The following is a 22,796-nucleotide window of genomic DNA, read 5'->3' as shown; positions in this document are numbered from 1 at the left end:
TCACTCATACATACACCCCAACTTGATCGGCTTCTTTTTTAATATTAGTTTACAAAGCTTAGGCTGATCCATTTGATTTACCTGAATACCAAGGTCATCTCATCATGCATTACACATCATTAAAACAGATCATGTATTTAAAGGAGAAAAAAAAGAGACAGACAGAGCCATCCACATCGTCCAGATGAGGCAATGTGATGGCAGAGGTTCTCTATATTACAGATGATCAGTCATGCTCTATAGGAAGATATGGGGGGCAGGCAAACCAGATCAGAAGTGATCCCATGAACATCTGGACCAAAGGGATGCACTACTATTCTACAGGACACTGCCAGTATTTACAGTACCTGCCTTAGTTTTTTGATCGAGTTCATTATGCAAGGCGGTGACAACAGCTGCAGAAGAAGGAATAAGTTTTCATTCTACAATAGTTACTGAACAACATTTCTAACACAATGAAGGCAAAAGCTCCTTAGGGCAGGAGGCTGATTCTAGACCGTGTATATTTACATACCAACTTCAATTAGCTTTTTCGACTTGCCAGATAGGATTGTGCATTACCAATGCCCTCTGGTGCCCCTCATACAACTCATTACTTTGATCATCTCCTCTAATTCGAGGTTTCTTCAAAGGAGATGAGTTACTTAGGGCCTAGATCCAAACCCCACTGAAATCAAGACTCCCATTAATTTCAGTGGGCTCTGGGGTCAAGCCCTGAGTGTATCTCATTCAGTCTAAGTGGTGGTGCAGATGTGACCCATCAAGAAACAAAATCCTACAGAATTCATTATGCATGTCCATTATTATGACAATTCATGACAATGTTAGGTTTCTCCTTTTAAGTGCATTCATATGGAGCCTCTGATTCTCTCTTCTAAGAATCTGCAATGCATATTGTAGACTCTTACTCCAGCTTTTACCCTAGTGAGTCAGCAACCATTTCAGACCAGATTTTGAGCAGGGGTGGTTTAAAAAACAAATCACACATACACACAAGCTCATAAACAGAAGCAGCGTTTCTCTCCATCCCAAACACAAGGAAAAGAGAGACGTGTCAGTTTGCAGAACTCCTTTTAGCCAGACGTTAGTCACAGCACCAAACTCCTGCAAACGTAGACTTTCCACTGGTGGCAGGGGTAAGTAAGCACTAAAAAAAGAAAGGGTGAAATCCTGGCACCAGTGAAGTTGACAGCTAAACTCCCACTGGCTTCACCAAAGGGCAAGTTTTCACCTACTCCTCTTGAATTTTACTGGCCCTACTGTCTACAGATGTTAATGTGCACACTTCTCTTGACAGCTGGCATTGCGGATTTCAAGGGCTACAGTATACCTGTAACTCAAGATAACCCCCCGCCCCAATCAGCTAGTTTACTATTGTAACTTGCCTTTACAAATTTTTATAAACTGTCGACACCTTTCAATTAAGGTCTCAAGGCAATAGTTATAACAGCAAAAGGCATTTGAATATAATGCATCCACTGTGAGCCCCCATGTTAGCGCTTGCTTGGATGCCCATTGCTGCATTAGGATGAGGACACTGCAGAATCTGATTTATAGAGCGACTGAAATGAGCTCTGCTTGGGAACAGAAACAATATTGTGTCTTTTCTGGCTCATCACAGTCCTGTACAGTTGATGCACACAAAGTGCTCTTTTGGCTTCACCAGGCTACTCCTGTGACTAGAGACTGCAGGATCAGGATGCCTGGTTCTTGGACCCGTCAGAGAAGTGACATAGCACTGCTGTCAGCAATAAACCTGTTACAGACGAGAAAGCCGCTCACTGGTTGGCAGGGTTTTGATGTTCCGTACGCCAGAGCAGTCATTAATGTCAGCCTGCAGTTTCATCCGAGACATGTTGGATGGTTATAACATTTATCCACTTCTCCTTCTGGCTAAGTGAATATTACATATTTCTCATGGGCGATGTGATTTGAATGACCCGTAGACTGCTTTGCCTCTAGCCTCCAAATCCAAAAAGTGTATACCAGTGGTTTAATCTTGAGCATTCACCTTTCTAATGTTCTGATTTCCATCGAGAGGCTGATCTGTCCTGGTGCGTTGAACCATATTTGGTTTAATCAGTCAGGAATTAATAAGACTGAAAGACCAGTTTGCAGAAAAGCACAGACTGTATTTACAAAATGGACTAAAGGAATTGGTGTGGCAGGTGCAAAAGCCACTTACATAATTAAGAATTGCACCTCTCCTGTAACCTTAAGCCCTTGTTCACTGCTATCATTAAACATATACCAGAGTCTCTCAAGCTACTGCAACATTACAATCATCCATTCATTTTCCCTTTCTGCCTTTCTCTATGTAAAGGTCTCTGCTGGTACTGCAACTGTAACCCCTAAAGTACCAAAAGAGTCATCTCTGGCAACAGGCAGTACGAGGTCTCACAAGTATCTCTCTTCCCAAGAGAACTGCAGCCCCATTTTATAGACCTGCGGTCTGGATAAAGATTGGGTACTTTTCCAAAGCTAGACCAACACTATGCTCCAAGCTTTTGGGTTCGATACTGTGTTGCTTTCCACAGTAGTAAGTGGCATGACCAAAAAAGACAAAATGTATTCTCAACACTTAAAGTCAGAGAAAAATGAAGGGCAAGATTTTTATCCCTTCCCTTCTTTCTTGTATGATGCTTCATGGAAACTTGGTCTTCACTGAGAAAAGTGGAGAAGTGAAGTCTCAGACCTACAGCAGCAATGATACTAGTTTTGTATCCAGCACCCAGACAGTAATACAATGACTCAAATTTTGCCCTGAGTTACACTCCACACCAATAATATGCAAATCTAGGTAGAATTTGACTCTGATTAGATAGATGAATGCACAGGTCAAAGGGGATTGTGTGACCCTAATATAGCTACATCATGCCACAAATTCTGCCCCGTAAGGAGGAGACCATTTCTTTATCTGGTGTCTGAGCAGTCTGATTTTTCCTCTCCAATTTTTCTAATGCACTGAATAGGATTTATTGATTATGTTAGGGCTCCTGGATTAAGCTGGGTTTTAACAGTCTTGTGATATGAAATCTCATCAGCTACTGTACACAAAGGAGAGGGAGCCTTTGACCTTGGTCTAACAAACCGATGCAATGGCTATACAGATCCTTAACCAGAACCTCTCATACCAGACCTCTGTTCGTTCGCTTTAATGGATGTTGCATTCAGATCAAGAAGACCGTGCTATGGACTGCAAACACTCTGCACCTACTGACAATATAGTTATAGTTCTGTGACAACTGGGATCTGTGACTACAACAGGTGTAGGCATACTTGAGCTGGCTTTAAATCTGCCCAGGCTTTGAGAGATGCTCAGTTCTCATCCAGGTGGCCAATCCATGCCCATATTGTTCCCTATGCTGTTCCCAGGCTAGTCAGACTGAAGCTAGCTCAGTCCTGCCTTCCAGCTGGGCTGAAGATGCTGCCTAGAGGCAGGCACTGCAGTAGCAGAGAAGATATGCCTCCATTTTTCTGGAAAAGGCTCATGTCTGAAAGAGAAATTCAGTGCCAAACGAAGGGTTAAGAGAGGGCCTCACACCTCCAGCTTGGATATGGCAGAGGTCTGTGCTGAGGTAAAGGCTCTTGAGGAGCATATGAAACAGCCCATATTCAAAACCCATCCAAAAACAGGACATCGATGAAGAAAATCATAATCTCCATTACGGTATGAGGTTGGAGATGGTTCAAGTTTATTTCAAGTTGGACATTTCAATCACATTTTTTCATGAGGAGGTTTCACTGTTTTATTCAGTCAGCTCTGCAAAGTCTATTATTATCATTATATCTATTATTATGTTCATCTCCTCACCCTAGCTGTCTATTCCACACCAACAGCTTCCTATAATGCCCAGAACAACAACATGACAGTGAGAGAGAGCAAAAAAACCCCTATCATGTGCTTAAAAATAAATAAAACCAATTATTACATTAAATAAAAATATTAGCTACATGTAGAGATTAGCCAAGGATGCGCTGCATGATGCAAAAGACAGAGTTTGTGCTGGAGTGAGAAGCCAGGAAAGCTGCGTGAAAGGAGGAGTAGTAGCAGTGTGGCAGCACACCATAATGCAGAAGAGCGATCTTCTCAAGAAAGAAAGCTATTAACAACTCCATGAAAACACAACAGCCAACCTCGGCAGAGCGTGGTCTCCGCAGAACCAGACTCTTAGGGTAAAAGAATTCAGATGAGGAATGCTGCCATGGAATAGAAAAGGAAGAAAAAAAGAGTGAAAAAGCAATGTTTGTCCTAGATAAAGAACAAGGCATATATATAATCAAGAGCTCAAGGTCTTATGCAACAACGGTACTCACGCTGACTTTGTATAAGCTGAAGAGACAGCTATATGGCATAACAGCAATGTCGCACACTGTTAGCTGCAGAATCACCAACTGGCAGATGACCATAAAAAAAAAATTCTCGGTGCTTATGCAGAATTGTTTTATTTCCTGCTTGTTTTGGCTTCATAACCCTCCACTAAAAATCCAGCGGGAAAAGATCTTAAGCAACCCTTGTTTTTATGAGCTCCACCTCATATCTTAGCCAGTGAGGATGCTGATTAGCTTCTACTCCAGTATAGTTATTGAGAGAAAACAGAGCTTGCTGAGGACTTCTGAAGCTGCTTCAACAATACAGTGTTTTGTTTTGCTTGGTTCTAACTGGAAGAAAACCCAGCAGCTTCAAGAGTCTACCTGACCAGGTTTCTGCAGACACTTCATCAAATATGGGTTCAGCCTTGTGAGGCTGCAAACACTTGTCTACCGCCTCACAGGCAGCATTTTAATTTACACTGCGTCTACATGGGTACAGTATGGAAAGCTATAGCAAATCAAGGTTTGGAGATACTGCACATGACTTCAGCAGCATTCAATCCTAGTTTGAATGCATGCATTCAAGAGTAAAATGGCCTTTGGTCACTGTAGCTTAATCCTGTGAATGAATATACTTTAATTTATGCACACTGACCTCACACCTCCAGCTGATCTGCCGACAGCTCTCCTGACCAAGCCCCTGGAAAAAGCTCTTCCAGGTGTGGGTGACTTCATTCATTTTACTAACTTTAACTTCAAATTAACTAAGTGAAAAGCACTTGCATGCTTTGATGCGCAAGAGAAAGGGAAAAGATATCTGGAGGGAACATTTGTAGTTTCCATAGGGACTTTAAATAACCCTGAGGATTTGAAAGGTCAGCTTGGAGGATATTTGCAATGGCAGGGATGTAGTCACGGCTATAGTCATGGCTAAAAGTCAAAGGGCATATTGTATACCAGCCATACACCAATCAACGCAGGCATTATGTGCTGGAAATGCCAGAACACACTGTTTTATACCCAAACGGCTAAATGTGCAATAAAAATTAACCCAGCAGAAAAGTCTGACACAGCGCTGCACAGTGAGCTGGCAGCTGACTTACAGGCAGGCCAGCCCCGGGCTCATTAGCCAGGGAATAACCTGATTGCTTTAGGATGTTCTGTGCCTGAGGGTGTACATCCACAGTCTAGTTCCAGCTGACTAGTCAGGGATACATAGTTTCATAGATGTTTGGACCGGAAGGGACCTGAGCAGATCACCAAGTCCGATCCCCAGCCATGGGCCGGAAAGAGTACTGGGGTCAAACGACCCTGGCTAGGTGATTATTTAGCCTCCTTTTGAAGTTCCCCAGGCTAGGAGTGAGTACCACTTCACTTGGAAGTTGGTTCCAGATCCTAGCCGCCCTGACAGGGAAGTAGCACCTCCTAATATCCAGCCTGAACCTACTCTCAGTCAACTTGTGACCATTATTCCACGTACATACACACTCTTCCCCATACACTCAACTTGTCTGGTACTAGGGAGACTATCCTGTCCTTGTATCAGTCTTGAAAGCACTGCTCTCTTGGGCCAACATTGCCGTGTCGGACAATCAGCTGGTCAGCGGCAGCTTTTTGACCAAGTGAGATAATTCAGCAGAGTGAAAGTCACTGGACAGGAACCTGAACCCAGACTGTCCTAGGCCTGGGAGATGATCCAAGATGCCTCCCAACTTCCAAGATGTTCCAAATTCAATCAGCCCAGAACTTCAAAGCAAATACAAAAATAGTGACAAAATGGTGGAGAATATAACAGAAATGACAGCTTCCTTGAATGTTTTTGCCCAGCTCTATCATTTAATAATAATGCTCTTGGTTCCTGTGAAGTAATTTTGAGATGTGTTTGTAGCCAAGTGGATGGCATCTAGGATGATCACACCAGCCAGTTTGCTGTGTCACCTATCTGTTACTGGAAGGGCCCAATTCTTTTCTCAGGCCAATGCGTGGCATCTGATTAAGCTGGACTAGCAAAAGCCCCTTGCATTGATGTGACTACACTGGCCACACTGTGCTCTTACCAGTCTGATATATTTTGTTGGTGGGAAGGGGGCTTTACTGTATTGTTACAAAGCAGAGCTTTACATTCAGACTAGAAGCACACTGCCAGTATAACATACTAGTACTAGCCCTTAAACTATGAAATCAGAGAAGAATGAGTTCCCAAAGCTACAGACTTCATAAAGCCAGACAGATCTGAATGTTCAGGCTGTTAATTTTGCCTGCAAGTATCAGATGAAAAGTCTCCCTTTTGTAAGTTGTCAGTGACACAACATCGAGCCAGAATAATTTGCAAGTGCTGGGTTTTGCTGCAGCTTGTACAACAAAGTTTTGCCCATTTTTCATTCAGGGCTAGTTCTGTTCCTGGACTGTTACGCCTGCTTACATTAGCTTTGATGTTGATGATGTTCACTATAAATGAAACAACAGGTTAGCTACATTCACAGTCAATATTTCATGGAGCATGTTAAACAAGTAGGGTGCCAGGAGCAAGTTTCAAACGGTTTGAATTACTATGCCCTGAACACAAGGGACACAGCATGATATGCAGGGTACATGTAACCATAGTATCTCTTGGCTCTCTCTGCAAATATATCCTCAAGCCAATTTTTTCATCTGTAGCCTGACACAAGGCCAGAAAATTTCACCAAGCTTGAAGGTGTGAACAAACCCCTCATTTCTGCATCCTGGCAGGTGCAGGGAAACACAAAAAGTTTTCTGCAGGGAGACCTAGCCAATCTGGGCTCACAAATGCCTGCTTCCATACAAAAGACCAGGAATAAATCACTGTTACTCTATTTAAGTCATTCAGGGTTTGATACAAAAGGTTTTCCTCTGTCAAGGTTAAGGTAATTTCAAACCTAACATGTGATCCTAAGTGTTCTGGGTTGTGACCAGGGTAAGCAAATCCCCCCAAATTAGGACAAATTAGCTTTAAAGGGTTCATTGAGATGACGAAGGAAGAATGGGCTGGGCTGGATAATACCCTAACGGCTACAAAGAACATATCAGAAGTGACACGCAAGTTACACAGATGTCAGGGCTATGTGCAAAAATAGAGCCATGGCAGCATTTGCACCGGTCACATTTCTCCCCAGAGGTTTTTCTCTTAGGAACCATCCTGTAAGCTGCATTTTGTACTGGAGACAATGCCCTCAGTGTAGTGACACTGATCTTTGGAGCAGTGAACTGAAACAGATACATTCAGGTGGTCAGGCTGAGAAGCCCAGCACTACTGAAGTAATGCCACTGTGTTTCTGCCAGGATTGTCATGGCCAGGCAATAAAAACCCTGGGAAATCACTGCCTCTCATGAGGAATGCTCAGTTACTCTGTGTGCAAATGATCTGGAGCGTCCCCACAGCTTAACATATCCTTTCACATTCACTTGTCTTACCCGGAGCTTATCTTCTGCCTTTGTGGATTGCTTACAGTCAGGATGCCAGACAGTGGAACCTGGAAAAAGATAATTCATTACTCAGTGCAAATCAGCCAAGTTCAGGGCAAAGATTGCTGAACGTTCAAGTTCTTAGGAAGAGCCCGTACGCCGCAAATCGCCCACATCCCACTCCAAAGCCCAAGAAATATAACAAAAAGCATCTGACTCTGGCCTACGTTTGAGGTGTTCAAGGCACATTGCACTTACAATGATCCTATGTAGCAAAGAAGTCAATGAGAATATGATGCTGGAGCTCAAAGAGACATGGGACTGCAGGTCGGGGAGGAAGATGGGTTGGTAGTTGGGACACAGAGGTGAGAGCAGGAGAACTGCCCCGGCAGACTCTTCCAGTGAGATTTTGTGCCGGACCTTTCACTCCTCTATAAAGTCCCTTAACCTGTTCTCTCATTTGCAAAAGGGGGTAAGACCAGTGTAGCTATCCACCAGCAATACTAAGTGGCTAAATTTACTGCCACCTGTAAAGGACCAGGACACGCCTGGTGCTATAACAGGCCCTCTACCCCCTGACTGTGCTGAGCCTGAATGGCCAGCATGACATGGGAGGCTGCAGTAAGGAAGGATCCTTCCCTCAGCTATGGAGAAACATGCTACCTGTGCAAATCCAACATGCTGGATTTACATGTGTTGGATTTGATTTCCTGTCTGGCCAGTTGGTGCCTATGAATAATCAAGGGAAGTTCACCTGCCTGATCCCCTGTAACAGGGCTAAGAGTCTTCCACCATCCCACGCTGAAACGTGGGCTCCTCTTCGACACTACAGCTACCAGATCTGTTCTGCGTTTTCCAAGGCTTCCAAATCTGCAGAGAAAGGGCCAAGTTTTGCCCCTGAATAGCGACCCTTGCAAGGTGGGAATGCCCTGATAGTATTCACTATCAAGGAGCTGCTAGCAGTTATTTTCCAGCCTAGAACTGCTCCATCTCTAGGGGTAAAACTCAACTAACTACAAGGGACTTTTAAACTAGATTGTGGGCAAAGCCAAATGCTTTTCAACCACTCTAGGGCCAGTGCTGTTTTTGTTTACCAGGCCAAAAAACTCCCTGAGCCCACCTCTCAGCAAAACAAGAACCAAGGATGTTTTCTCCAGTGCTGGCCAGATACCTCCCCCTCCAAAAAGGCCACGTCACAAGGGAAGGGTGAGGGAGGGAAGCTCTGAGGACCGTTCTGAAGAGCTCTTCTTTGGCTCAAGGCTTAAGTACAAGCTATTGGGACTGACTCCTATTATCAGCTTCGCATGATGTAAACAGTGCTGTCAGGACTTGGGAGGGAGCACTAAGGCACTGAATTAGATATTTGGCTTCGAGTCTGAGAAGAGGAAGCTGCTCATACAACAAGGGAAGAACTCAGAGAGCGGAGGAGTGATCCAAGGTTTTCTGTGCAAACAGACACCAGCTCCAGCGGCAGTGCAGCCAGCAGGGGCTTGGGGATTTGCACAGGTCAGACGTAGGGAACGAGGCTCCTGGACGTCGTGAGATGGGGCTCAGGATCTGTGTTCAGGTCCCGACTTACTACCCCTCTGTGCGGCTCGTAAAACCAACCTTCTCATACCCGGTACCTGTTTTAAAGATTTAGATTATAAACTCTGATGTCTCTCATGTGCACGTGCAACATCTACCACTGTCCTGGAAGGAAGGGGCCTCTCAGGGTAACACTAATCATAGGGACACCTGCCAGGAGCCCACAATTTGAGGGCTGTGCCTGGGCTTTCTGAGGGTACACAGCAGCGGGGCAGGGGCTGGCTGTAATTTGCAAGGTACAGCTGAGCTAGCAACCTTAAATTTACTAACCTGATGTGAGGTTTGAAATAATATGCTGCCCTCCTGTCCCTAAGCACCCATCAAGCAGGCTAGAGTTTAGATATAAATGTTTTGCACAGTCCCCTATTTTGAGCCAACTGCAGTTTCTAGATTTTGTCCAGCCAAAGCACACTCATTTATTTTAAAACACCCCAGAGTTGTATAACTCTTCTAGCTGCATCCCTCTATTCTACTGGAAATGGAACAGTTCGGGGCAGTTAATCCCCCTATTAACATGCTTGTTCATTCATTAGGCAGGCACCAAACAAAATGCTCAGCTGTTCAACTTTGTATTCTGTGTTACCGTAACACACAGCTCGTTCCGAGCTGCACAAACTCCAGTGAAATAAATACCCCTGGAAAACACAAAAGGCAGCAGAAAAAACAGCCAGAGCAGGCTTAAAATGCTAAGCTGTGCCCCACCTTGGCAACCCTCCCCCTGCTCAGCCTGTAAGATAGCATGCTACGAGGCGATCCACAGGAAGCAGACGCTTTTGGGTGCTGCTCCTTGTTGTTTCATCAGGAGACAGAAAGCCGCAACCCTTCTGCCAAAACCTGCTCTGGGGCTGGGAAGCCCAGCTGGCTTACAGGGCCTTTAGATGCACTGCTCTTTTGACAGGAGCCTGTCCGTGCGTTACCTACCTGCTGGCTTCTCAGTTTTTGAGCAGTAAATCAATAAACAAATACGCAAATAAAACGAAACACTTGTGTCCTGTTCTGGGCATTACGCAGACGCCAGACTCCCAGCGCAGGAGCCTGGCCCCTCCCTGGCAGCAAGTCTGTCCTGCTCATAGTTTGCCTCCTGCTTGCAAACTCTTCCTTTCTCCAATCTCCCCGGGGGTTTTAAGCTCCCAGTGCGACACTCCCTCCATATCCAAATGCCCTGCAGTTGGGCTCTCAACTGGTCTGTTCCCTCTTAAAGACACAGACTCTCATTTGCATAAAGAAAAATATTAAAGTGGCTCTTGATGAACACGCTGGATGAAATCCTGGCTCCCATCACTTCAGTGCAGCTCCAATTGCATCCATGTTGCATGTGAGAAGCATACATGTGTGACGCTTTGCTGCCCAATAGGCATGGTAATTACAAAAAAGAAGGACCCTGCCTGCTTTATTTGCTTTACTGATGTGTTATTGGACATATTTTATATTTTTACCTCAGCAAAAGGCCTGTGATGTTTTTACCACTCCAGTAAATAGAAAGAAAAGGGGTTTCCTATGGAGAACTTAAACCGCTGGTTCCAGGATATGCGTATGAGCTGGCGCAGTGGCTTTTTCATGGTAAAGGTACATCAGCCAAAAATAAGCAAGGAAAAGTCTGGCTAAAAAGTATGAGGTGCACATTTTAGTCACAAGAATGTGCTTGCCACTACAGCTAGAGGCAGTAATGTATTGTCTGCACTGACTTGCCGTTGAGACTGCGTGGCATGTTATTGTAGACTAGGGAACAAGTTAGAAAACCAATGAGTAAAGCAGGACAGAAATAAAATGGAGGTGAGGTATGAGAGCCAGTTACCCACCTCTCCTGCCCCATCTCCATTGCCAAGTCTGTCTTGGGTGTACCTGGATGCAGTTCCCATTGGCTTCCTGGGATCTGCACGTGTTTATGGGAAGGGCTGCGCTGGGATGGGGGCAGAATTCCCCATCGCATTCCCTCCCATTCATTGCCCATCTGGTGCATTACTGCTTATTCCCAGTCTCATCACCACTGACAGTTGGTTGAAGAAATCCATTTACCATTCATTAGACACCCTTTTCATACCACGGTGTCAGAAAAGTCTAATCCCACCCTGGGGCCAAAAAAGTCTAATCCTACCCTGGTACCCCACTTTGTTGTCAAATGTACCACTGAACCCTCCTTCTGCCTTCTCTTCATTCCTGCAGAGGTGCTAATACACAGCTTGACAGCTCAATCCTAGGTATGTGGTTGGAAAAAAGTTGATAATACAGGGCGGGGAGTTCTCTATAGGGTTAAATAAGGAGGAAGGAGCTGGGGAAGGAAGGACAGCCGTTACTGTGAACACAAACATCTTTAATCAGAGCACAGAGGGAGAACGAGCCCAATAATTCCTCTAACAATGTGGGGGTTTTTTCAGAATTGCTCCACTGGGGATCCCTCTCTTAATGTTTATTGTCTGGTTTGCGTCTCTCTCCAACACCTCCTGACTCCACGCCCTGCTCATCTCTTCCCAAGGATCCTTTACTGTGTATTTAGGAAGCTCTCTTACACATGCCCCCTAGAAAAGAGAAGTCTCAAGCTGGTTCCCAGTAGGTCAGCTGCCCATCAATTTCAACTTCTAGATGAAATGGATGTTGGACGCCTTCCTACCTATATTCATTTAAATTAGACAAAATGGGAAAATAACTGGAACCTAACTGGTAAAGTCATTTCTCCTTGGAGGAAAATTCAGATCAAGGGTCTATTTAAACCAGAGAAGAGTGGTGTCTTTTGGATGATGGGCTGCTTGTGAAGAATATCAAGAAATGTGGCTGGCAGAACTTGGAAGTGATAGAGGGAGTTAGAAGATAAAAAAGAAGATTTAAAAAAAGAGACAACAACTTAAGCACACAAAACAGGGATAAGACAGAGACATGGCCAGACAAAGGGAACTTTGGCCAGATAGAGAAGAAAAAAAGGAAAAAATAAAGAGAAGGAATTTACAGAAATGTATGTGTATGCAGGGAATGAAATCCAAGCATTTTTTGAACCAAGCCCATTGAAGCCACTGCCAGATGACTGTGAATCAGACCCTAAAAATCAAAGGAGGGACTAGGATCAAAATAATTAAAGAGAAAGTAAACAGCACAGCCATTCAAAACCAACTCCAGTGCACTCTGGTATTCATACCTGGTAATCTGAGCACTGAGCTGTATAGGAGCCACTGAAACTCAGAGGCTATCAACATTTATCTTTGGCTATAATTTTGATCTGATATAGCTACAGTTTGGTGCAATTGCAGGGGCAACGTTATGGCTTCCTACACTGAAGTGTCCTTCAAGATGGTAATGTCTGTGATGATGACAAGACAGCTGTAATTCTGCCTACCGGTGCTAGGTAAAGGGATGGATGGCTTAGACACTGTGGCTTGTAGAGGGGAAACATGAAAATGGCAGTCTCCTGCCTGACCGACATATGATTGATTTCCTGTGTTGACACCGAGAGGGCTACCAGAAGGTCACTGATGACCTGCTGCTTTCCTGAGAGCTACTCCAACAGCTACATTGGCAGAGCTGGGGAAGGTAACCTTACCTTGCAGGTACATTTCCTCTCCTTCTGTGAACATCTGGTTGCATCTGCTGCATCGTGCACAGCTCGGATGGTAATGCTTGTCACCTGCCTGAGGAAAATAGAAAAGGAGATAAGGCACGAACACAGCATCACATTTTAATGCCTCTCACTGTTGTTCATGGTTGTGCCTTTCCTCAAGTCCCTCCAGTTTAGTTTTAAGTGTAAACATATGAGGCTCTGAAGTTGTTGCATTGCAGAATGTAGAATATGACTGAACAGAGCACAGAGGAACAGCATGGACCTCCCCACCAATACCAGTCAATTTGGACCAAGAGCGACCACTTCAAGCATTTGTTCTCAAAGCCAATTCACTCTTTGGCCTCTTTTTTTAACCACGGTGCTAATGAAGAAAGGGTTTTGAGGCAGGTAGCCAGGACCATCAACTCATTTCACCTTACTGATTTCGCAGGGCAGCAATAAGTAATGGAGTAGCACCAACAACCTGAACTGGATTTGATCTACAGACCTCAAGTTGCTAAAACTTCAGATCCCATTAGCAAAGCTAAATCTTCCGAAGTCACTCCAGTCCATATAATACAACGATACTCAAAATAACCTGCGCATAGGGTTCCATGCTACAATAAGGATGGGAAAGCAAGGGGACAGACATTAAGAGAGACTTCATCTCATCGGAAGACCAAAGGGTTGCTTAGTAAATAATGAAGTTAGTGCTTGTAGTGCTGTGATACTGATGTGAACTAAGCAATCCTAAATGTGACAGATGCCATCTCAATTGTAATCAGCGCACGTGCCATCTTGCTCAAAGCAAGCGTACAAGTGGACACTTGAGCAATGCCATACGCAGCTGTCAAACCACATTACAGTCATGCTGTGTGATATGTTATGCATATCAGACAAAACACAACATATTCCAGAGTCAGGTCCAATTCAAAGCCTCCATCAGCCTAACCTGCAAAAGGAGCTTAGAAACCAGAGAAGCAAAAACCAGCACGATGAACTTCCTGAGCTGTTTAAGAGTACACTACACCCTAGGGTGCTTCCATCTGTTCACGATGACAAACAGGCACACCCATACCACTCTCAGCCGGACCCTCCATGGCTATAAAAGTCACTGGAGCTGATCTTGATTCACAGCAGCTGAGGACTGAATCTGATTATTTCATAAACACTATTTTCTGTACGCACAGAAAAACTGGATGGGAACGAACCCCAAATACCCTACTAGTACTAACTAGCACCAGCCCACCGTTTTCTGAATTCAGCAAGATCTGACAAACTGCCTGGGCACCTATGAGGCTAAGGATGAGAGGTAAAACATTTGCCAATGCCAAGTGAAATGTAAAGGAGGAAGACGGTTGCTTATTCTGAAGTTTATTCACTGGCAACTAAATTAGAAAATTCTAGCTGGAGACAACTAACACCATACACGTGGACAGCTGCTAAAAATAATAAGAGTTTGCTGAGTACCAATCAACCTGTAGGCTTGTTCACATGCACAATTCCCCTGGGGACTGAACCAATTTGACTGAACTGATTCAACTGATGTAAGGCTGAGGGTGCACAGAGCAGGTTTTCCTTGGTTTTGTTAGTCTTCCTCCCTTTCCTGTCTCCCTTCTACTTTTTGCAAACAATTTCTGCTAAGCTTGTTTTGTTTTTTGCTTTAACTGAAATGTCAGTTTCCCGGGGTGCCGATACACGAGCGGCAGGGCTGCTCCAACGCGCTGTAACTACATAGCACTGGTCTCTGATCACAGCATCCCCTCACTCTCTTCTCTTTTCTCCACTCTTCTAACCATGTATAGGACATGACAATTTCACATAATAGCTAGAGAATGAACCCTAGAAGCCACAGAGGAATGGATGGTTGTTTAGCGAGCTGGGGAAAGAATAATGCTCGTAAAAATTCTCTTTAAGTGTTTTAGGTTAATAGTGTCTACACGGCCCAGGATAGGCCCATTTTATTGGACTTACAAACAAATTCAGATCAAGAGAACTTCTCTCTCATGGAGCAAGTGCCTGTAAAGCTACAGCTATAGCTGTGCTTTGAGGCGGATATTTAGATTTTTGGGCCTTCCCCCTCTTCTCCACGCATTCTCCGCCCTTTCTCCAATTTGCTGGTATTGCATTGCCCATGGATTCCCATCGGTTATAGACGCTCCGTGATGTTTGGCCCAAATGTCACATCTCAAACCTTCACCGGGGCTGTCCCAGCCCCACACACTCATTGACGTGGCAGCACAGCTTTCTGGCTTGGCGCATGGGGAGCATCCAGGATTTCTGTCCCTCCCTGGGCCCAGGGATAGCTTTGGCTGTCAGACCACTTAGCAGGAGTTTCTCTCACTGCGCAGTGTGTGTAACACAGGCCAAAGCAAATCCCTTGCTGACCCTCGCTAGGGGTTTGGCTTAATAGCTGAACACTGCAACATCGAAACTCAAGCCAAACCTTTGTGGGACAAAGTGTTTGAACAACAAGAATCATGTTTTCTGTTCCACAGCACTGGCTCCCCTTTCACTTCTTTATTCCAGGTACTGATCTACTCTAAGCGTGTCTACATGAGACGCTTACTGAGGAGTAGACTAATTAGCTCCGCAGTAGATGTCTCGGCAGCTACACATGCAGGGCTATTAGGCTGGAGTAAACTAAAAAGAAGGGTAGTACTTGTAAATACAAGTACCATCTTGCTGCATAGTTTTTTTACTCTGCAGCACCATACATGTAGATGCTGACTGGGCTGGCTGGGGCACGAGGGTGCTTCAGTGCAGGGGCTGCTTGCCAACTAGTCCCACACTGGAGCACCCTCATGCCCCAGCCAGCCCCACACAGCACGTTCAGCAGGGTCAGAGCAGCCCTCCAGTGCCAGGCTGAGCCCCTGGGCCCCCTGCCAGCTGGGACTGCTCGGACCCAGCTCAATCTGCCGCAGTCTCAAGCACACGTGTAACCACAGTACCTGGGAGCAATACACTCGGGTGCAACAAGCTCTGGCGTTTAATGCTCAGCATTAATATGCACATGTAGACGCTCTCTCTTTGTTTTTTCAAACACCTAGGCAAAAATGATACCTGTCCACCTGACCCTGTCTAAAGTTGCACAGAAATAAATGCGGAAGGATGGCTGTGTTTACCTGCAATACTGCACCCAGTAACTAGGTGCTGACCAGGCTGGGAGATTATGCTGATTCACTGAGAAAGTGGCTCATTTTCTTACTTGGACTTCAAGGTAGTGGGAGTTATCACATGCGTACTGAGCAGTCCTGAACAAGCATACTTAAGAGCAGCTGTGCCTGCAGTACACATTGGTGGTGGGCATGGAAACTTGCAAGTATGGTCCATGGAGGCATGAGAGAGGTTTGTCATGGAAGAAATCTCTCTATCCAAGCTAAGAGCTGCTCTACTGCTGCAAAGAAGGCCTGTACTTCCAGTAGTGCTGCTGCTGGCTCCTGCCCAAAGGGGCAATACCTGCTGAACATGTGTCCCATGAACAGCACACCCTCACACAGATCTGGGTGAAGCTGTAAAGAAAAGGACAGGATTTGCCTGGGACTGCATTACAGGAAGTTTTATCAAGGACATTCAAGGATAATCAGAATATCTGCACAGACACCCTGTACACCATCATGCATTTTTCCTCTCTACACCATCATGTACAAAGCTGAACTGAGGAGAAGGAAGGGGAATCCTTAAATTGCATCAGAAGACACAGACACCCACTTATAGATGACATTCAGATGGGATTTAGAACCATGATACCAACAAAGCCCTTTGTAGGCATCCAAAAAGCATTTCAGGACATAAGCAAGACTGGACAAGTTGAAATCTGTCTCCTTTGGGACACAAGTGGTATTGCTCATCTACCTCCCATTTATTTTAGGAACACAACAACAATTTCCTTTGTGCAATTATTAACAGAAGTTTTATCTTTCCTACTTTTTTATGGCAGATTACAGAAAGTGTTGCAATGACCTGTACCATGGGCATACTCAGACAAGGCCAACACCCCTTGTTAAATGTTGTCCCTAAGAGCTCAAGCATGGAGCTGGGCTGTTTCCACAGTTACAACAGGAAGGGCTGAGCCTTTCATTATATTATTAGAATGAAAATGTTTGTTTTTCATTTCCACCCTATTTTCTACTGCTATTAAAACAAAGTTTGTCTCCCTAAAATATCTCTAACAACAACAGAATGGTGCCTGGGGAGAGAGTGCTGTGGTATTTTTAGCACGATTAATGCTTTAGGATTACAGCACCCAAGAGCGTGCTGCACAGTCCGTGGTATGTATACGCTAATGGGGGTCTCTTCCCCACCGTAGTAAAGGACTCAGCTACGAAAAGGAAAAGTGATTACAATCCTGGCTGAGGGCTCATGACTAGGTTCAGTTCCTGGTTCTGCCCTAAACCTGCATCAATTTGAGCAAGTCACTGCACTACCCTGTGTCTCGATTCCTCCTCTTTAAGAAACCCACAGAGGGTGTTGGGAGAGTATTTCATGTGCTCCTGGAGTGTGAAGATGAGGATGTTGCAGCAGAATGAGGATGGGCAGCTGTAACACTAACCAGAAGACAAAGGTACCCAGCAAAAGCTAGGGCACAGGAGGCCAGAGGAGAAAGTCTTTGCCAACTCCTTTCGTCTCAGCAAAGCTTAAATGGGATCTGAGGGTGATGGCCTGGTGTATTAGCTTAGGGAAAGGTGTTCTTTGCACAGCAGCAGCATGGCTCAAAGCACAGATGCTGCCGTGAGATGGAAGGGACGCCAGCAGGGTTCATCCAGGACAGGTCAGGGAAGCAGGGAGGAACAAGAGAATCTCTTTGTTACTTCCACTGAAATAAATCTGATAGGAATCAAGTGGAACGGATCCCTTATTTCAATGCCTCTCTCATATATCTGTTCCGCCTATTTGGCCCTGATCCTCTAAGCCTGACTCAGCGATCCTGTGGCTTTCCAGCAGATCCAGGATAGGAGGGGAACAAAGAGACATTTGAAACTAAATGTTGAAAGGAAGGCTGGAAACAGACATTACCGAGTGAACCCAATCAGCTGTGCCAACACGTGTCCACCAAACCAAACATCTCGCCCGTTGTCCCACCGTGGATGCTGTGGGACCACAGGCAACATGTTTTCCTGGGGCTTGAGGGGTCTGGTCCTGTGCATCCCAGGGAATTCCCATGCAGGATGGGCCCCCTTAACCCCTACGAGTTCTTGCCTGGCTTTCCCCACTTGCAGAGATAAGCCCCAGGGAATGTAAGTGGTGAAATCTGGCTATGCTGCAGTCCCACATCTGGGATGCCAGGGACACCTCAAATGTACACCCCGGGAATTCCCGTTCTCATGAGTTACAGACACTCCATGACCCTTGCCCAAGTGTCACATTTCAAACCTTCCCCTGGGCTGTCCCAGCCCCACACCCTCACTGAGGTGGCAGCTACAGGCGTGCACAGGATCAGGCCCCTGGGAATGCCTGCCAAGGGTGACTGGAAAGCAAAGATAGCTCCAGACTGCGCTTTCCTACCTTAAAGCAGACTTTGGCTGAAAAATCATACTTCCTATATCACCACTGCGAATGTGGGGCATTTGTGGGGCAACAAGGGGTATTGACATGCGTTTGCTTAGCTCAAAATTCTTCTGGTAGCACAAAAGTTACATCTGTTTCCACCCAAAGGGAGCCTAATGCTGAATGCATGCAGGCATGGGGAGAATATAAGTACACAAGGGGTGTTCATCAGGATCTGGGAGAACATCTGTTTGCCAGAGCGCCCCAAGGAAAAACAAGGACCAATGGTCATAAACTCCTACAAGACCATTTTAGGCTGCACATAAGAAAAAATTTCTTTACTGTCCAAGCCCCCAAGACCTGGAATCGACTCCCTCCAGAAGTGGTGCAGGCACCTACTCTGGACTTATTCAAGAAACACTTGTATGCTTATCTTGCTGGGGTCCTTTGACCCTAGCTGACTTCTTGCCTCTGGGGCAGGGGGCTGGACATGATGTTGTTCAGGATTCCTTCCAGCCCTAACATCTATGAAATCTATGAAATGGCCAGAAAAATGTACGCAGTGTACACACCAAGAAGTGCAAGAAATGGGCTTCAAGCCGAACTCACAACATGAGGAAGCTGCAATTGAAATGGGGACTCTGGACCATCTCTTATAACATCTCTCCATACCACATGCAGTACAGGATACAAGGAGTGACAGAAATTCTCCCTGCATTCGATAAAGTCACTCCCAGGCAATCCTTGTGGCTCTCAGGAGAAGCCTGGGTTGCAGAGTTGCTTGTCAAATCATCACAGATCTTTGATTTCCCTCCTGGCTTTGGAAACTCCTAGTTAATGAGGAATGAGGACTCTTGAGAAATTTGAGCCAGTTTCTGAAGGATCTTCCCAAAATAGGGAAAGAATAATTAAAAGGAATAATTTCCAAGCTCCTCCCTTTTCCCTAATTAAGCAACAGCTCCGACAGGTGCCCTTTTCTGCCCTGAAATGAGAGCTTGATATGGGTTCAGTTCCCAATGGACCTAGGGATTTTCCACGAACAAAATCTAGTCTCTCCGCTTCTGGAAAGAGCTACCATTGTGTGTGATCAAAGAGAAGTAGCAAGACAATCTGGAATTATATCAAATTCTTCTGTTTATCTTTGCTTAATCTGACTTCTGTTTGAATTCTCAAACATAAATGAGTGAAACAACCTGCTGGTCCAAAGCTTTCTTAATGTTAGTGAACTGTCCAAAAAAAAGGGGTTGTCTGTTCCCATTACCAGGTGAAGCAGGTTTGATGAGAAAAGTATTCCCAAATACTAAGCCAAAGGAGCGTAAATCTTGATATAGCCAATTATGGTCAACCAAGCTACCTATTTCACTAGCGTGACAAACTACACGGAACAGAAATCCCTTGCTCAAGTCATGTAGGCTTAATTTGCTTTCATCCTCCCAAATCTTGTCTTTGAGCAAGGTGTTTTGGGAGCAAGAGAGTTGAGCTGCCCAGACAGTCACCTTTAGGATTAAAAGTTGCTGATTCTTTGGGTGTTGCACAGCGACTGTTCTGGCTTTTTCCCAGGCTCCTGAAATTCTTGTTCCTTGCTCTCTAGGCTATTTTTTTTTCTTTAAGAAGTTGTTTCCCCTTTGTCCTCAGCAGTTCCATTTCTTTTGCCTCCTCGTCCTGCTGATTTAGAGATGAACCCTGGATTCCACTCTCCCAAGGAGCAATTACTAATATCAAAAGCCGTCTACATGTTTATGACATGTTCAAGAATTGAGTTAATTACAGAAGAACTAATCCAGAATTAATCACAGGACCTACACAAACCACCACAAGAATCTTCCATGGGAATAACTTTTTCAAATAAATGCAACTTGAGGGGACACAACAATTTGGCTTTGGTTAAAATCTGGTTTAGCAAAGAAAGAGGGGTCCTTTCAAAACAACCAAAACGACTGATTTTAGGTTCATAAAAATATATTTTTCTGAGACTGAGACCTTAGACCGTTGGTCAAATTTCAACCTAGAGTTAACAATCAGGAATGAAAACCACACCCTTGACATTCAGAGATCCATATTGGAAATATCACTCTAAGAAACTTTTCTGGAGAGGTGCTACATGACAGCACTGACTTACACTGGTTGAATTAGCAGGTGAAGCCATGCAGTAGAATTGGTCACCTGAGCCCATGCTGACATTGCAAGACTTACATAAGTATCATTGGCAAAAAACTCAAGTGCATATAAATCTTTCCCCATTAAACAAACAGGTCTTTTCAGCAGAAGGAAGAAAGCTTTGCTATCAATTTTTAGTGATGATTATATGCTATATAGCTCATAAATTTTCTATTGGTTTCCCATCCCCACAGGCAAATTTGTAATAGGTTTGAAGAGCAGTCAAACATACTGGATATGCGAATGCATATGTAAAGCTGACAGTGTGCATCTCTTCACCAAATACTGGTTTAACCTTTCTGCCCTCAAGAATAAGGAGGGGATGGCCAAATTATATCTATAAAGGAAATACTGGCCAAATGTTATGTTACATATATAGTAGGGATCTCAAATGATTAAAACATTTGATCTTGATTAGTTGTGTGATTAAAAGAATTAGTTGCAATTAATTGTGATTTTGATCACATAGCTAAAAACTCAAAATTATGGAAAATTATGCAGGCAATTTGTATGGCTGACAGGTGTGAGAGAGAGAGAGAGAGAGTAAGAGAGAGAGAGCGAGAGAGAGAGGAATTTTTGAAGGTGTGTGTGAGGTTTGGAGCCCAGGAAGACGGGTTGCCCTCAGGGGGTCTGGAGCCCTGGGAAGGGGGACCCTGCATGCCCTGGCAGGATGCTCAATCTGAGCAGGGTCTTTGCGTAGCTGCCCCGGGCTCAGGGAATACACACACCTGAGCATGATCCCAACGGCGCTGGGCTCACCCCGCTCTCGCCCCAGCAGCGGTGCCTGCGGGCAGCTTACTTGCTCAGTGGGTCCCAGGCGGTTCTGAGCCACCCCAGGCCCAAGGATGCCAGGTAACCCACCACGGCCAGGTGCCGCCTTCCCTGAACCTCCAGCACTGCCAGCCCAGCTGTTTAGAGCCCTGGATGGGGGTTGTGGGTAGGTGGGTATGTCCCCACCCCACCTTCCTGCTGCAGTCACACGGAGCCCACGCCCAGGCTGCCCTGTGGCTCCTCTGCACTGTCACCGCTGCTGGGTGGCCCGGAGGTGGCAGTGATGGCAGTGGAACAGGGAAGCTCAGGCTCCAAAACTACGTGCATGATAAAAGCTTTAAAAAAATTAAGGCTTTGATTTGTTCTTGCATTAATTACATGTGTTAATGGAAATTAATTGACAGCCCTAAAATATAGTTTAAATAATTTACCCATTCTAGGATTTTGTTAGTTTTAAGGTTAACATCTAAGGTTCCCCACGTTGGCCCCGATCTTCCCTCACTTGCTGACTTCTACAGCAAATGCACAGATGGACTGGAAGACAAAACTGGCTTCTCTCTTGGTTTGAAAAATGAAGCAAAAATAAAAAACATGTCATTCAGAAAGATTCTTGAAAGAATCCTAACAGACTGCTTTGGACCTGAAGGTTAAGGACCTGCTTGCAGTAGCTGTGACTTGGGGGCAGAACCTCTGGTGGCTTCATTTTCTGCTTGGGCCCCACTAAATATAATTGGAATGGGGGCTGCTCAGGCCTTTGCAGGAAAAAATAATCAACCCTAGTCTCAGGTTTCCCCTTCTGTGTAACAACAATAACACCTGGATGAGGTCTGCTGGAGCTCTGGAGGGGTTATATGTTATATAAAGGGGACTGTTGTTATCCATAGAGCGCTGCTGACTGTCTAAGGAGAAAGGCTTGAACTGACAATGATGCATCCTCTCACAACTCTCAACAAAGGCAATTTCCATCAGTCGAGTCAAGTACAATGCCTTATAGGGAATCTTTTCCTGTCTGTGCACACACATGTATGGGATGCTGTCAGTGACAGTACAGGCTGCTAGACATAGAGCACACACATACCTACATAGAAAGGAACATGAACAACTCAAGAGCAAATCTCACTCCATACATAAAATATCAGGTTCTTTGGCTTATCTGCGTGCCAGCAAAAAAAAAAAAAAAATCACTTAAATTTAGGGGTGCACCGATGAAGATTTTTTTGGCTGATATCAATGGCTGATTATTAATCGGCCATATCAGCTGATAACAAATCCGGGGGGGAGGGGAACATGCCCCCATGCCTTCCTGGGGGTGCATACAGCAGCAGGGAGCCACCCCCCTCCCCACCCTGCTGCACCCTCTGGACAAGCTGCCTATGACTCTGCCACATTCCCGGGGTTGAATTTATTGCCCCAGCTGGGCAGCGCTTGCCCCATCCCCATTCCTTTCCTCACCATACGGGCCTTGATCTGCCCCCCATGCCCCCTCCTCCTGCCCTCCCCCCCCCCCAGACTTACCAGTGGGACGCTGCTC

At 45.2% G+C, this 22,796-nt stretch overlaps 1 protein-coding gene across 10 annotated transcripts in view; it reads right to left on the bottom strand.

The window, feature by feature from the left end:
* Positions 1-22,796, bottom strand: part of ABLIM1 (actin binding LIM protein 1) — a 303,618-nt gene that overhangs the window by 65,789 nt on the left and 215,033 nt on the right. For 6 of the 10 annotated variants that reach the window (XR_016443661.1, XM_090058515.1, XM_090058519.1 and 3 more), the window contains exons 6-7: positions 12,854-12,941; positions 7,747-7,805 (exon numbers count right to left, since the gene is read on the bottom strand). Coding sequence is in view for 6 of the 10 variants with exons in the window: in XM_090058515.1 (XP_089914641.1) it covers positions 7,747-7,805; positions 12,854-12,941 (147 nt within the window). In the remaining 4 variants the exon portion in view is untranslated. Of the gene's footprint in view, positions 1-347; positions 396-7,746; positions 7,806-12,853; positions 12,942-22,796 lie in introns of all 10 variants that reach the window. The other 4 variants (XR_016443660.1, XR_016443659.1, XR_016443662.1 and 1 more) reach the window with 1 other exon arrangement.

This window comes from Crocodylus siamensis, chromosome 7, assembly GCF_052110815.1.
Source record: "Crocodylus siamensis isolate JL-2025a chromosome 7, ASM5211081v1, whole genome shotgun sequence".
NCBI classification, from domain to species: domain Eukaryota; kingdom Metazoa; phylum Chordata; order Crocodylia; family Crocodylidae; genus Crocodylus; species Crocodylus siamensis.
Note: the sequence above shows the minus strand (reverse complement) of the source record. Positions and strands in the feature narration are given on the sequence as shown.